This window comes from Medicago sativa, chromosome 2 (genome assembly GCF_051527215.1).
Source record: "Medicago sativa cultivar Bolivia chromosome 2, Bolivia_mono, whole genome shotgun sequence".
Classification (NCBI taxonomy): Eukaryota; Viridiplantae; Streptophyta; class Magnoliopsida; order Fabales; family Fabaceae; genus Medicago; species Medicago sativa.
The window spans coordinates 16,188,153-16,203,128 of record NC_140750.1 but is presented as its reverse complement, the minus strand read 5'-3'; the positions used below and the strand labels follow the sequence as shown (position 1 = coordinate 16,203,128).

The following is a 14,976-nucleotide window of genomic DNA, read 5'->3' as shown; positions in this document are numbered from 1 at the left end:
GTTTTATGCAGAGTTATTAGTTCAGGTTCGCTTCTTCAATCTTTGTTGATGCTGTTTGTAGTCCTGCTGCAATTTTGTTTGGCACTATTTTTTTAGTCGACAGTATAGTTTATTTATAAGTGTTGGCAAATTTTAGTATTAACAAATGTTTTCATGTTAATATAGGTAGTCAGAATACATATATAGTGGGAATTGAAGAGAGTAAATTAGTATAGGCAAATGGGGGGAAATTTGAGGAATGAAAACTAATAGATTGTAGAATCAAAATGATGTTCCACGTTTTTGATTGAGATTCAGTTCAGTTGTTTGTCAATTAGTTTTCTTTTATATTTTGAGAAAAATTCCATTATTTTATTTGTTTATCTATTCTATTATTTATAGCATTTACACTTCTCCAACATTTTTGTCATACAGAAAATGCCCCAACTCTACATAAAATGGCATGAGATGATGCAGCTTGACAACTATAAAGATAATTAGTTGCAACCAAACACACTTACAAGCTTCACCGAAAGGTAATTAAAGAATAATTATTAATCAATTCTCCTTTTTTCTTCATAAAACAATAGTGTCGGTGACATTGGGAAAATGATGATTTTATTTTTACAATTGGACAATAAGCTTATGATTGTTGAAGTCTTTACAGTGGTGTTCACCTTGGATAACTCCTTTTCTCTTCATAAAACAATAGTGTCTGTGACATTGGGAAAATGATGACTTTATTTTTACAATTGGACAATAAGCTTATGATTGTTGAAGTCTTTACAGTGGTGTTCACCTTGGATAATTGTGGAGATGGCGACATTCTCCATGCTTGGGCAATAAACTGACATAAAGATTACAAATGACATTCTCCATGCTTGATATAAAACACTTATAATGTGATGGTATGTATTGTAGAGATCATTTTGGCCATGAAGCAAAAGTAAGTATAGCAAGAGCATTCATGGAGAATGCTAACCACATGTAGTGATTTGAGATGACCTGAGCAGTCATACTCATTAATAATGATTTATCTTATGCTTTAGGCTTAATTTAAGTTTGGTCCTCCTATTGTTACTATTTTACATTCTGAAGTAAGCTTTGTTTGGGCGAAACTGTATCTTATGGTGTCACATAAGCAAAGAATACTATAGACACATTGATATTCCATTTTCCACTCTAGATTAGTTTGTTTGCATGCAAAGTCCTCATTTTTTTCTTTCTGTAGTAGTATTTGATACAATCTAAATTTGGTTTGGGAGCTAATGTAGAAGAAACAAAAGAAATGATCAATGTTGTTAAGCTTAATGGAGCTAGATCAATTAATTAGTTATGCCTTTAGCATTTGAAAGAATTAAGGTGGTCTGGAATTTTGTCCTATCCTGAGATAATATATGGGATATAGTTTCAGATTGTTGATGTGTGGCATGGCAGTGCTCTAAAAGTTACTATCTTTGTGGTTTTGTTTTTTATAAGTTGTAATGTATGGTTTTATCTGTATATGACCCATGCAATTATTAAAATATATTATTAAAATCTATGTTAAATACATATTTGGCACCCTATGTTTGGTTTCTTTTAGTTGTCTTATATATTTGGCACCCTATATTTTGTTTCTTTTAATAATCTAAAACTAGAGTTTTGGTGGTGGTTTCAGTGGTTCTTGCAAGTTACTGGACACATATAAATCGCTTTGTTTAATGAGTCTGTTCTCATGTGTGTTCAATTAAATTGTTTAGTAATTCCTCCATGTCAATTGCCTGAAGCATCTACTGCACAAACAACTCGGAAACTTAGTCGAATTGGGACGGGTAGATATGTCCTGAAGCGTTTAAGAAATTCGGAAAATGGGAACCAAACATGTATAGATAAAGACAACGCCAAGCATGGAGCTTTTCCCAAACTTCACGCTCATGAAAAAGGTAGTTTACAATAATACACTTGATATCATTTCTTTCATATCTTTAATTTTTTTTACTATATAGGTAATTTGATAATGTTTTTTTTTTATTATTAAAACTAGACTTTTCACCCGTGCTGACGCACGGATCATATATAGTTCAAATTATAAGACATTTGTTTCTTTTTGTTTCCAGAATATTCTTTTTGTCAAATTATAAGACATTGTATTCAAGATATTGTTGAGTTAATAATTTGTAAATCATGGTAAATACTCAATGATTTTGATCACATGTCAACAACTTTTTACCTTTACAGTTTCCTTCACTTGCTCCTTCTTCGTATCTTTGCAAAACTAAAATTCTTAGTTTAAGGTTTATGTAGAACATTGTTTTTTTTCTTTTTACAGAAGTGAAGGGCATTGTTTGGAAGCAGAATGTGTGTCAATTAGTTCATTTAAGAATGTTTTAAATTTTTATCTTTTTCTTTTTGTAGAAGTCTATTTTGACTCATTGTTGCTATATTGATGTGAGAATTGAATACATATTCCATGCGAAAGATTTGTTTTGGTAATTAAGCGCTTTGATTTGGTCATATTGTGTGCTCTGATATTTGATGGCTGATTTTGTAAAGTATTTTAAAACTCAAGTGTTCATATAAAAGTTTGCAGTTAAAGATCTTTAGAAATGGATATTGACTGACTTCTAAACATTTTAATGAATAAAAAAATCTGTTCACTTTCAAAATATTAGGTTGTTGATTATCTACTCTTTAAATTCTTATGACTCTCGATTCCCCATTTTATCGTTTGGTGTAATCCTCTTCATTTACATTTATGGGGAAACTACAATCATTCATGCTTTGCTTCTCACAATTTTCTTCAATTTCTGTTTTCATTGAACTATTTTGGAATTGTTACTATCATAATTTATGGGCAGGTATAGTTATGATAAGTCATTATGATCTCTTACTCCATTGAATTCATTTTAAGTTAGTTCTAATATGTACTCTTGGTGAAAGTATGATATTTGATAAGCCTCCTTCCCACATGCTAACAAATGTTTTCTGAATGTAGTGCATTACTAATGTGTTAGGATTCATTCATATTCATATTGCTCTCTGCTTTTAAAGATATGCATCACCTAAAAGTTTTGAAAGTGTGCATCTATTTTATATCTGTTCTAATTCACCAAAAAATTGAAGAAGTCTTTTGTTTTCTTTTGTTCAGTATCTATTTATGGACAGTCATGTTTCTTCATCAATATGGCAGCAACACAGGCACAAAAATGCACGATGGAAGCTGTTCTGTAGCATCACTATCATATGTGGAGCTTAGTAAGTGGTGCTGCTATAGAGCCATAACTTGCAATCATGATAATTTTCGTGATGTGTATGGTAATTTTCTTCAAGTTAAATCTATTAGACTCCAATCCAAAATAAGTGTAACAAAAGGGGAAGCATATGGTTTATACTATGCTATAAAGCAGATTCATGAGTTGAATACTGATAACATCATTTTGGAGCTAGATTTTACGATAGTAGATGATCATGTTAATTCCACGTCCCACGACACCTGATTTATCTGAGTTGAACTGTATTTACAAACTCTGTGGTAGAGCTTACTAGGAGACAAGTTGATGTAGTGGCTTGAGTGGATACACAACTAATCCTTAAGTTTATGAGATTGTACCAAATTGTATTCATGATTTTATTCTTAATGAAATGATGAGTTTTCTTGCCTAAAAAATAAATATTCAATTTCTCCAAGTAACATAAATCTCTATTCTTATTTCATATTCAATACTTCTCTTACATTCATGAACACATCTTTTAGCATTCCTATAGAGTCTATAGAAGAAATTGAATATATCTTTAATTTGATCCAAAACATAAAACAATGACTCCTATCATCATATCGTTGATGTGGATCAATGGTTTTTTTTTTTTTTTGTAATACAAGAAAGGATGTGGATTAATTCAAAAAAAAAAAAGACGTGGATCAATGTTTATCATGTTATTTTTATTAAAGTGAATCTTCTATTATCTTTGTATTATCATGCTGGTATTCATAATTACGTCAAGAAACAGACTGAAAATTCTATTGATTGATGAAGAGGGTAATTACATCAACACTACATCAAATGTGGTATATAAAGAAGTTTTCTGCAATGTATAGTTTTAGTGTGAAATCAAATCAGTTTTGCTGTTGTGGCTGAGATGCTACTTTTGCATGGAGACAGGTAAATTGTGACTTGAGATTTAACAGAATTGTATATAGTATAATGATATTGTATTGTGAGTGATTCCTTTGTTTGTTCCAGTCTTTGTGCCGGAGAATTCAGTCTGTATGTGATGTTATTAGCCATGTACGCTTCGTACAGATGAAACCAGGTGACGTTGTAGACCCACTGATCTGCGATACATGCTGCTCAATCCGTTTGTTCACTTGAAAGACATAACGTTTATTGGTATGTTCGAGTTTAATAGGCATATTTCAGGATGGAACATTTGGATGATTACTTATATATGTTAATATAAACACTCATGTTTCTCAAATTGTATTTTTTTGAATGTTGGCAGGTGAATTGGGAGCTAGGTGAGCAGATTTTAATGCCATTATTGTTTCAAGACCCATCGGTCAATATATGTATTGAAAGTCAATCTAATGACATTGTAAATGCATTATGTTATATTCTTCGGTGTGAAAGGCATACATTTAGTATTATTAAGTGCCTTATTGAGATAATGTATTTCTAAGGTACCCTATTAAAAAACTGTGTATCCAATCCTATGGCGGAGTCAACGTAATTTTTCAAACTCACATTAACTCAATTGTATTGTTTTGTAAAAGAATTCGTAGGTATTTTATATCTATTCAAGTTATGTTTTAAACAAATTTTTTACGCAAATGTCTGCAGGATGTACAGGAGGTTGAAGACTCATGCAACAATACCTCTGTGATTGACACAACAACCAGCAAGACAAGTCTTAAGAGGTCCTCTGATAGCATTAACTCTGTGGCTGTTGAACATGGTGAAGCTGGTCAGGCATCAGTTACAAAACCTAACAGGGCTGTTCGTGTCAAGATTGAGCCTACCGACACTAAAGCTGTTTAACTTGCTCGAATGCTGGAACTATCTGCTTTGTTATCGAATTTCTTCAATCTCCATGAATCAGACATTTAGGATTCAGTGTTTTTCCTTTCTGTAACAGGGTCGATGTCATGGAAATTGTTTAATATGGTACATTAAAAACGTTTGTGGCAATTTATTTTATGAGTTGAATTATACTATTTTTTCGATTCAAGGTAAGTATTTACTTTCATATTTGCGCTATATTTGTTCTTTTGTATGACCCGTGCGTTAGCACGGGTCGATGGTCTAGTACTTCCTAATAATATTATCCTTGTACAAGGATAAAAGAAAAGTGGAAGATACGACTTGCAAAGGACGTACATACTTCCTAATAATATTATCCTTGTACAAGGATAAAAGAAAAGTGGAAGATATTTAGTTGGAAGTGATACAAATAGTATAAACGTAAAAGTTTCATTATAAAAAAAAAATTAATATTGTATTGAAAATTGAAAGTCGTTGTTAGTTTTGCGATAATTTTATTTTTACCATTAAGTCACTATTTATGGAACAAATAGAGTATAATTTATCTATATACTAACGCTCAGAAGGACACTAGTGCGCTTGTATTTCCACTTTTATTGATAAAAAAAATAATTTAAATTGCTCAGAATAGAACTCAAATTATACATGCAGATAGTAGAAGGAGTCACAGTTATAGTTAATTGGTCAAAGGGATGTTCTATTCTGGACATAAATACCATGTTAGGTTTGTGAGGCCATGCTTATATAGGTAAGTGGATTTGTTATTGAGTCGATGAGCTTGACATCTGGGTTTGGTTTAGTCCAAAATTCCAGTATAGATTGATTGATGAGGAAGGATAAAGGACTATCTGTCTCTCAAGTTGTTTAAAAGTCCCTCGAATTTATCAGATAAAAACTTCTAATCGTACAAATCTATCGGGTGCTTCGATTTGGTTGATGTTTTAAGATCAAGTCCTAACTCCCAATTGCCTTATTTTCAAGGGTTGAGGAGCGGACACTTTTTTACTCGGCTTGCCCAACTATGAAACGATCAAACAATTATGCCGATAGCTTTTATTTCTAACTTTTATTTGCAAATGTGATAATTATTCTTGTGATCCTTTTGTTTGAAGTTGAAGTTATATGAATCATCTTTGATAGCATGTATCAGTGTTTTTCAATAAAATAAACTTAAAGCTCATCATTTTGTAGCATTCAAGGAATCCATAATCAATGTTTTTCAACAAAATAAAATAAAATCCATAATCAATGTTTCAATACACTTAGATCAGACATTTTGACTGAACATTACAATCTAACTCTCACAAATCAAACACAACTCTATCCTTGTACAAAATTCACCTTTTGACAATACCCATATGAACAAATCACTATCACTAAAATACAAGTAATATATACCAAAACTAAACAAAGATAAAAAAAAAAATGAAATAATTATAATGTAGGTAGGTTGTAGTAATATTAAGGATGGATTCAACACTGCACAGCTCGGACTTTCTTAATCGATCTCAAGCGGCAGCTAACCCAAAACCACAGGACATTAAGTTTCAAAACTCACAAATATAAAAAATAATTAAACCCACAACAAAATCTAATTTTTAGATTATCTTCCTACTAATCTTCCTCTTTTCTTTTTTGTCTTCTTCAATCATCTAAGAGCTTGAAGATGAAGTTGACAAAGTAGTAGCTGATGAAGTCCTAGGAGATGAAGTTCTAGGGGAGGGAGATCCATTCTTCAACACAACAGTTGGTAAAATACTAGTTTTTCTCCTCTCTTCTTCCTTAATCAACTCTCCACCAAACAATTTCAATTTGTCTAAATTTGTGTTCTCCACGATCTTCCTTCCTTTAAATAAGACTGACTCAACATTCTTCTGTGCCAACATCTCCTCCGAAACCGCCACCAAATCCGATGTGGTTTTCCCCGTCTTCCCTTTGTTTACCTTAGCCATCACCCCATTTGATTGAATCCGCACATAATTGTTCAATCTACATTCTCCAAATGCCATTGATACAGCTTGATCAACCTACATTATAATATTCATTCATACATAAGTCACGTTATTCATAAGAATACAAATATATACATGCCAATAATTAGACCTACTCATTATTCACTACAAATTATTATTTTTTAAATAAATAAATATAAAAGAATGTGTTTGTTTTTGTTAGGTGACAAATTCATAACTCTTAGCCTAACTAGTAACCACCGATTCAATTTCGAATTATTTTAATTAATTAAATTAATAAAAAAAAATCACAATTTAAGATACGCAACTTTATTTTCTTTGTCGTATTCGATTTATTTAAATATTGAAAAACAATAATTGATTATTTTTTTAAGAATTTTTTTCTTACCATATCGGAAGCTCCTTCACCGGCAATTCTCACGAAACCTGAGGGAGACTTAACGGCGTTAAAGTCCAACTCTCCGTTACCAAGAGAAAGCACCAACAAATCAGAAACACCGTTACAAAACGGAAACTCATGTTTATTATTAAGCACGTGAGTAACAGCAGTAGCCGTTGGATTGTTCATCGCAACACCTCCATCAACGGCTAAGATCTTCGTCTTCCCATCGATGGACTTCAATTCAATAGGAGCCGCTGGATCAGCTGACGTGGCAGCACAGACATCACGCATCTTGAAATCGTAACCGTCGATTTCGAGAGCGTCGGCGCGGGAGAAAACGAACGGTGCGCGCGTGACGAGATCGTAGCAGGGAATTAAAATCGGTTTCAATGTGTCTTTCAGTGTGCATTCTCCGAATGTTTTTCGGAAAAGCTTCTCCGATTTTGTTTCCGGTGAGAAAACTCGCCGGAGAATCCCCGATCGTCGGGAAATTCTGTTACGGTTGTTGATCAGAAACTTCAAAGCTTCATCGGCAGTGAACAGAGGTAATCCGTCTTTACCACGGGTGAAAAGTAAGGCGGCGAGGACTCCACCGACACCGGAGCCAGCAACGGCGTCGAAGAAATCAGCAATATGAGAGTTACTGTTACCGGATTTCTTTCTGAGGCAGGATTCAAGGTGAGAGAGTGATTTCGCGGCGAGGATGCCGTCGGTGTAACCGGCGCCGTCAATGCAGAGAATTCTGACTTTCCCGGCGGCGTTTTTGGCTTGTTTGACATCAATCGAAAGCGAATTCTTCGCATTTTCGGTGTCGGTGTATCCGAATAAGAATTTGTTTTCCAAAATGGAAAAGATTTCGTATGTGAGTTTATCAACTTCGAAGTTGGTGTCAATTGTGTTCAAGTTCAAGTTGTTGTTCATTGGTGATGTTGACAGTGCCGCCATTTTTTCTGCAATTTGAGTTGAGGAGTGAATGTTTTTGTAGAGGGAGAAAGTTAGAGAGAGAAAGAGAGAATTTGTATGTTGGTTGTTGAAAATGGTGAGAAATGTGATGATGAAGAATGGAAGAGGACGTGCGTTTATATAGTGAGTGTGAGGAATTAGAATGAGTGAATGTGAATGTAACGACCAAGAACATTCCTAAGGTGACTCCAAATAAATTAATCACAATGACATTTTGTACTTCTTTATTTTTTATTTTTTTACTTTAATGTAGTTTTTTTGTATTACTTTTTGTATTGATTATATTAATATGGGTTTTCAAAGATTAGAGGAAATTGTTTTCTAATAATGGTAATTAGTATAAATTATAAATTAATTTAATTTAAAGTCAATTCATTGCATCGTAACAAAAATCATATACATTGTTCTAAAAAAAAATCATATACATTAATGTGTAAAATAAAAATTATATACAATTTTATTGCATTTAAATGATTAGTATTTTCTTTGACCGGATTTAAATGAGTAATATATTGAATATAAAAATTTTATTTAAAAATTTAATTCTTGCATAAGTCAAAGTTTAATTGAAATTTAACCAAGCAATTATCAAATGTTAATGGCCTTTACCAGACGAATGTTGAGAAGAAAGTTCAATTATTTTGTGGAATAATTTTTATCAAACTTTACTCATCTTCTGATCGAACTCCATATTACAAAGACCTCTTTCCTCTGAGAATCGGAAGGTTGACACAAACAAAGTTTAATTCAAATTTAAAATTTAATTTTTATTAATATATTTTTAATTTTTTTTGAAGAAGATTAATATATTTTTAATTAATTTTATTTTTGTTTCAAGATGATCAATTTTTTTCTTCTGACCCACTATAATTAAGATCTTTAACCATGAATAAGTGGCATAAGGTATCCTCACGACTTAGGCCATTTGGGTCTGATATGACTAATCATTGAATCGACCACAAAACATCTAATTTTTTTATCGAAGCTAAGATACTTCTTAAATGAGCGATTCCATGAATCGAGATCAAATTGTTTTTGATCATCAACTCATGTCATGTGCATGAAAAAATTTGGTTGGGATAAAAGAATTCTCTTTGCAATAAATTCTTCAACCGAAACTAATTACCGGCGATAAAAAAAAATGTCCATAAAACAGTAATAAACACATTTCTATATATAGCTAGTGATGTCTCCCCAATTTTAAAATTTAAACTCAAATTCAAGATTGTCAGCTAAATTAGAAAGGCAAGTACTATCTCATTCTAGAACTCATGCCGCCTTGATGGATGAATTGTTTGATGACCAATGTGAAGGATGAAAGTTAATGGTATTTAAATTAAAGAGGCAGAAAGTAGTGTATTGTTTAAATAAAAGAAAAATTAGGCAACAAACAAAGTTGCAATTCAACAAACTTTATATATTATGATGTTGATATGCATGAAATTTAAATATGTGTTGGTGGGTATGTACATACATCTACAGTCTTTAACATAATCTATCTCTCCTTTTTGTGCTGCAACTTTTCTCCCGTGGTGTTGCTTTATTCCAGTTACTTACTTTTGTTTCAGTTTATGAATTTTAAAACTTGGTGGTGGGAATGGGAATGGCGTGGCTAATTTAGCACAAGTCTTTATCTTATTATTCTAATAATTGATCGATATTCTCCTAATGAAAAAACAATTTATTGTTATCATTTTCTGTCGTTTTATTAATTGGATAACTTTTGTTTGATGAATTATCAATAGGATAACTTAAAATAATATAGTGGTGTTGTAGTATTAACAATGGAAAACCAATTTTCTGTAATCCCGATCCCATTCACTTATTCACCGGTTCTTAATTTGAAAGCATGCGCAAATTAATGCTAAAAATTGAATTACTATATAATTCAAAAGCTAAAAATTGAATTGACTTTAAAATTTCAACCTATCATCATATAAAATTTATAAATACTATAAGTCAATTCAATTCGGGTTCAATTACCTTTTTTTTGTGGGTAAAATAACTTAATTTCGTACCTATCATAAACTAAAATGTACATAAAATGAAAGATATACATAAAAGTAAAGAGAAAATGTGTAAAAAGTCTCTATTGATGATTGATTGTGTGTAAAAAAACATTACAAGTATATATTATTAATATGCAAACCCAAGTGATGTGAGTAATGCATAAATCCTTCTCTTGTTCGGGATATGTGGCACCCCTCGTTTAGCATGATGTCTTTTGTTTCACAACATTTTGGCTCTGTTTGGTAAAAATAGCGGATAGCTTATAAGCTAGCTGATAGCTTTTAGCTGATAAGCTAATTAAAGTGTTTGGTAAAAATAGCGGTTGAACTAGCTGATAAATGTAAAATTACATAAAAGGACATTATTAATTCATATAAAATTTATACTACTATAAATTAATATTTAAGATATTTAATAATTTAAATTAATCAATTTAATATATATTTTATAGATTAATAAATTAATATTTTATTTTTTGGTCAAAATACTTAATTTACGATTCATATTACGTAAAAAAATTACTTATATTTACGATTCATATTACGTAAAAAAAATTACTTATATTTACGATTCATATTACGTAAAAAAGATTGAGAAGTGCTATATAGTACGGGATTTATTTTCACGAAAATTCACGGACGCTTGAACATATAAGCAACCTGAACGGTATCTATTATTATGCACTATGTCTTTATTGTTATGCAATTCAACCAAAGAAAAAGGTGGTCAGCACCGTTTCAATTTGTTGCACCGTTTGCTTAAGATTAATTCCCTCAAAAAAAATAGTGTTAAAGATTAAAGAGTGCTAACCCTTCACGAAAAAAAATAAAATAAAAAGAGTACTTACCTTTAAACTCTCTTTTATAAGTTAATTAAATCAGAACCAAAAAGTTAATTAAATCACTTACTATTCAAAAAAAAGAAGAAAAAAAAGTGCCGCAGTTAGCTTGTCCGTGAATTTTCGTGGCCACAAGTTCCGTACTATTTAGCATTTTTCAAAAAAATTACTTATATTGCTAAATGAAAAAAAAATCATGTGACAAAAAAATGGGATTGAAAATTGTTTCAGCATTAACGTAACATGTTTCAGATTGTAATAAAATATAAAGGGTAAAAAGGGATTTTAGATAAAATAGCAAGGGCAAAAGTGGAATAAAATACAATAAGCTATAAGCTATAAGCTCAAACGCTACTTGAAATAGCTTCTGAAAAATAGCTTATAAGCTCGTGGAAATTCGTGAAATAAGCTATAAGCTCGTGGTAAAAGATCGTTACCAAACAGAGCTTTTTTTGTCAAACGAGCTTATAAGCTATAAGCTATAAGCTATAAGCTCATTTGGTGGCCTTACCAAACAGAGCCTTTATGTTGCTTTTAACCATGCGTGCTCGATTTCCTCAAAACACGACTCCTTTCTCTTAGCTTCCTTCTGTTAGTGACACCATAAACATGTATGGAGCGACAGGGCCGGCCCATAGCCCGTCGAGGCTGGGCTATGACACTGGGCCTCAGATTTTTGGGGCCCAAGATATATATTTTTTGTAGGTAAAGCATTAAATTATTAATGGGTAGTGTTACTTGTGCTCTTAAGGCACATGTTAAGAAACCCAAAAGAAGATATATTGTCTAAAATTGTGTGCATTCAACTCATTAAAAAATTAAAAATTAAATATAATGCACATCTTTCAATAAATCATTTCCATATTTGATTCATTAACTTGTGCTAAGTTAACATTTCCCATTATTAATTATATACATCTTAAGCGAATAATTTTCATGTTGGTCACAGTGCTGTGGTGGCACGGCCTCTCATTTTTTAATTTTTTGAGGTCATTGGTTCAAGTCCCTCTTGAGTCCTTTTTTTTTTATTGAGTCCTTTTTTTTTAATAATTTTCTTTTATAGTGCTTTATTTTATTTTATTTTATTTTGGGGCCTAAAATTCAATTTTTTTTACATCTCTTAAGAGACTAAAACTGGGCCTACGAATTTGTTAAGACGGCCCTGTGGAGCGAGTTGTTCCATTGTTAAATTCTACAAAGTTTTGACTTATTCTAACACCTCAACTACTTTCATAAACTTTAGTAACCTTCAAAAAAATTCGACCAACTTATATTCGACTTTATTTACACGTCAAACCTACAATCGGCTTGGGGTGCTCATTTAGGTGTAAACACCGTGATAAACCTACAAACTCAATGTGCAGTTATGAATTAATGTGGTGAATTTATCTAGTTTCATTTAAAATCTGTTATCTTATCCTCTATACGGAAACTGTATGTACTTACTCTCTATATATATGTTCAATGAATCTCTACTAAGCAGTGAATATGTATAACACCCCTTTGTATAATTTTATTCTCCTCTGGATCATAAGAATCCAACTTTTTTTTATGACCAAATAAAAACGAATTTAGTAGGTATTGCATTGGCCCGTACATCACTTTATTACTCTTAAATTGTTTACCTACGTACTATAGTGGCATGGCCATATCTAAGCAAAATTTGGTTTGTAGCATTAAAATTTGCGAGCTAACACCAAAACAAAAAGTAGTACTAGATGTATAATAAAACCATGCATATGTGAATTTTCTTATGATATTTTAGACATTAATGTTATAGATGAGATTCCCTATCACATACCCTCATGTCACGTCCTGCTCAATGTAATTAAATTGTGATTTCTCTTTGCTTGTTCTCACTATGAGGGTCAGAGGGGAAAATCTCAGTAGGTCCAATTACAAAGATGTGGTCTCTAAGCATTAGATCTTACTAGTAATAAAACTCTGTAGATTTCTCTCTCTCCATTTCCCCATATACAGCCTGTTCTCTTCTTCTTCTTTCTATGAAAAGTTCGTGCATGCATTGTACGGTAGTACCGACAATATTTTCAGCTACTGCCAAATATTTTCTTTTTCATTTTTTTTAATATTTGCTCATACTTTCTTCTACTTTTTCCTTTTCTTCTTGTCAACATGTTTTAATTTCCTTTTTTGCATGTATCTCTACTTATTTAATTCATTTGTTAATAGATTTTAGATCTAGATTTAGATGGGTTTTTATTTTAGGTTAAAAGGGGAACTTCAACCTAAAGCTTAATAAGACACCAAAATAATTAAGGATGACAAAAAATTTGGCACAACTAAACTAATGTCTAAAATCGAATTGACAACTTAACACAATTCTTGTCCATGATCAACGACAACGAAGATAAAATGAATCACATTCTTCTATATTTGGTCCCAAGAATGTAAAAATTTACAAATCAAAGTTTTGGCTACTAGCCTACTACAAACACAGAGTTTTCGATTATAACTTGTCTTAAGAGTATCAAAATTTATCCCTTGTTATAAGACAGTTAAACCTAGAGAGTTGAAGAAATTGGCGTCAGTACCAAACGGTCTTGTTCACACCAAACTCAACACAAAGTTTTTAATCTTTGTCTTGCGGCTTTTGCGATGCTTGTTTGAGATCGAGTTCCAATTGTGGAAGGGAAAACACAACTTGATTCAGAATGGATGAGATCCATTAATCTCATGAGATTCAATAGAGCTCGCAGCAACAACCAAAATACCACCGAACAGGTGCGCAACACAAGTCTAGAAGAAGATCGTTGGAGGAAGCCGACACCTGGCAGGTATAAATGCAACATTGATGCATCCTTTTCCACTTCTCTTAACATGGTTGGATTGGGCATGTGCCTTAGAGATGATGATGGTGCATTTGTCCTTGCAAGAACAAAATGGTTTGCCCCTCTTTGTGATGTAGAGGTGGGAGAGGCGGTTGGTTTGCATACAGCCTTGGATTGGATCTCTAATCAACAATTTGATAATGTCGATTTTGTTCTTGATTGTAAAAAAGTTGTTGATTGTGTTAATTCTAGTTTAGATGATAGCAGTGAATTTGGGTGTATTATTAATGCTTGTAAACAGCTGCTAGAGGATAGATTTCAGAACTCTCATGTTGAGTTCAACAGGAGGCAAACAAATAGGGTAGCTCACGAGTTAGCTCAGGCAACCCTGTCTAATCCTAGCCCCCATATTATTGATGATGTACCTACATATATTTGACATATTTTATGCAATGAAATGCTATGAATTTTTTCCTTCAAAAAAAAATAAATAGAGGAAGAACGGTTCATATTTAATGTTCAACAATGTCTCAAACATAGTATCACTGTTGAAAGAAATCTATCTTATTTTTTACACCGAAACAATGCAAAAAACTGAAAAAGGTAAATAGTAATATTAACCGAATTACCCAATTTAAATTCAGCAATACCATGCACCCCACACTGATGAACATACGTATTCCATTTGGATCAATCATGATTATTGTACAACCAATTAAATTCTACGTACAACTCAATCATAAATATTTTAATATCCACCCCCCTCTTCATCTTCGTTTCCTTCATTCTTCCGAATTTTTTGTTGATATTTCTGAAAATGATGTATCTACGATGAGTATTAATAGTTGACCCCCTCTCACTCTCTATTAATAAATTAAATACGGTTGCTCGATCGGACAATGCTTCTGGCCAACCGTACCTTGAGCCCATGAACATGTACCATGCATAGTAGTACTAACTTCTAATTGAGATGAGCTGCTGTGGTGAACAGACTCATGCTCTAGTCATGGCCCCAATACCA

General features: G+C 32.2%; 2 protein-coding genes and 1 long non-coding RNA gene across 3 annotated transcripts; 2 read left to right on the top strand and 1 right to left on the bottom strand.

Moving 5' to 3' along the window:
• The first annotated feature begins 3,970 nt into the window (after positions 1 to 3,970).
• Positions 3,971 to 5,216, top strand: LOC146944976 (uncharacterized). Its single transcript, XR_015028152.1, has 3 exons — positions 3,971 to 4,121; positions 4,224 to 4,349; positions 4,462 to 5,216. It is a non-coding gene; the product is annotated as an uncharacterized LOC146944976 (long non-coding RNA).
• A 999-nt stretch (positions 5,217 to 6,215) lies between these two features.
• LOC146944975 (patatin-like protein 7) lies at positions 6,216 to 8,408 on the bottom strand. The gene is made up of 2 exons (XM_085743359.1): positions 7,362 to 8,408; positions 6,216 to 7,027 (listed from the first exon to the last, which is right to left on the bottom strand). Exons 1-2 carry the CDS (start codon positions 8,298 to 8,300, stop codon positions 6,653 to 6,655), a joined length of 1,314 nt encoding a protein of 437 aa, XP_085599485.1. The 5' UTR covers positions 8,301 to 8,408; the 3' UTR covers positions 6,216 to 6,652.
• Positions 8,409 to 13,860: 5,452 nt separating this feature from the next.
• Positions 13,861 to 14,394, top strand: LOC146944974 (uncharacterized). The gene has a single exon (XM_085748010.1). The coding sequence runs from the start codon at positions 13,861 to 13,863 to the stop codon at positions 14,392 to 14,394; it is 534 nt and encodes a 177-aa protein (XP_085604136.1).
• The last annotated feature ends 582 nt before the right edge of the window (positions 14,395 to 14,976 follow it).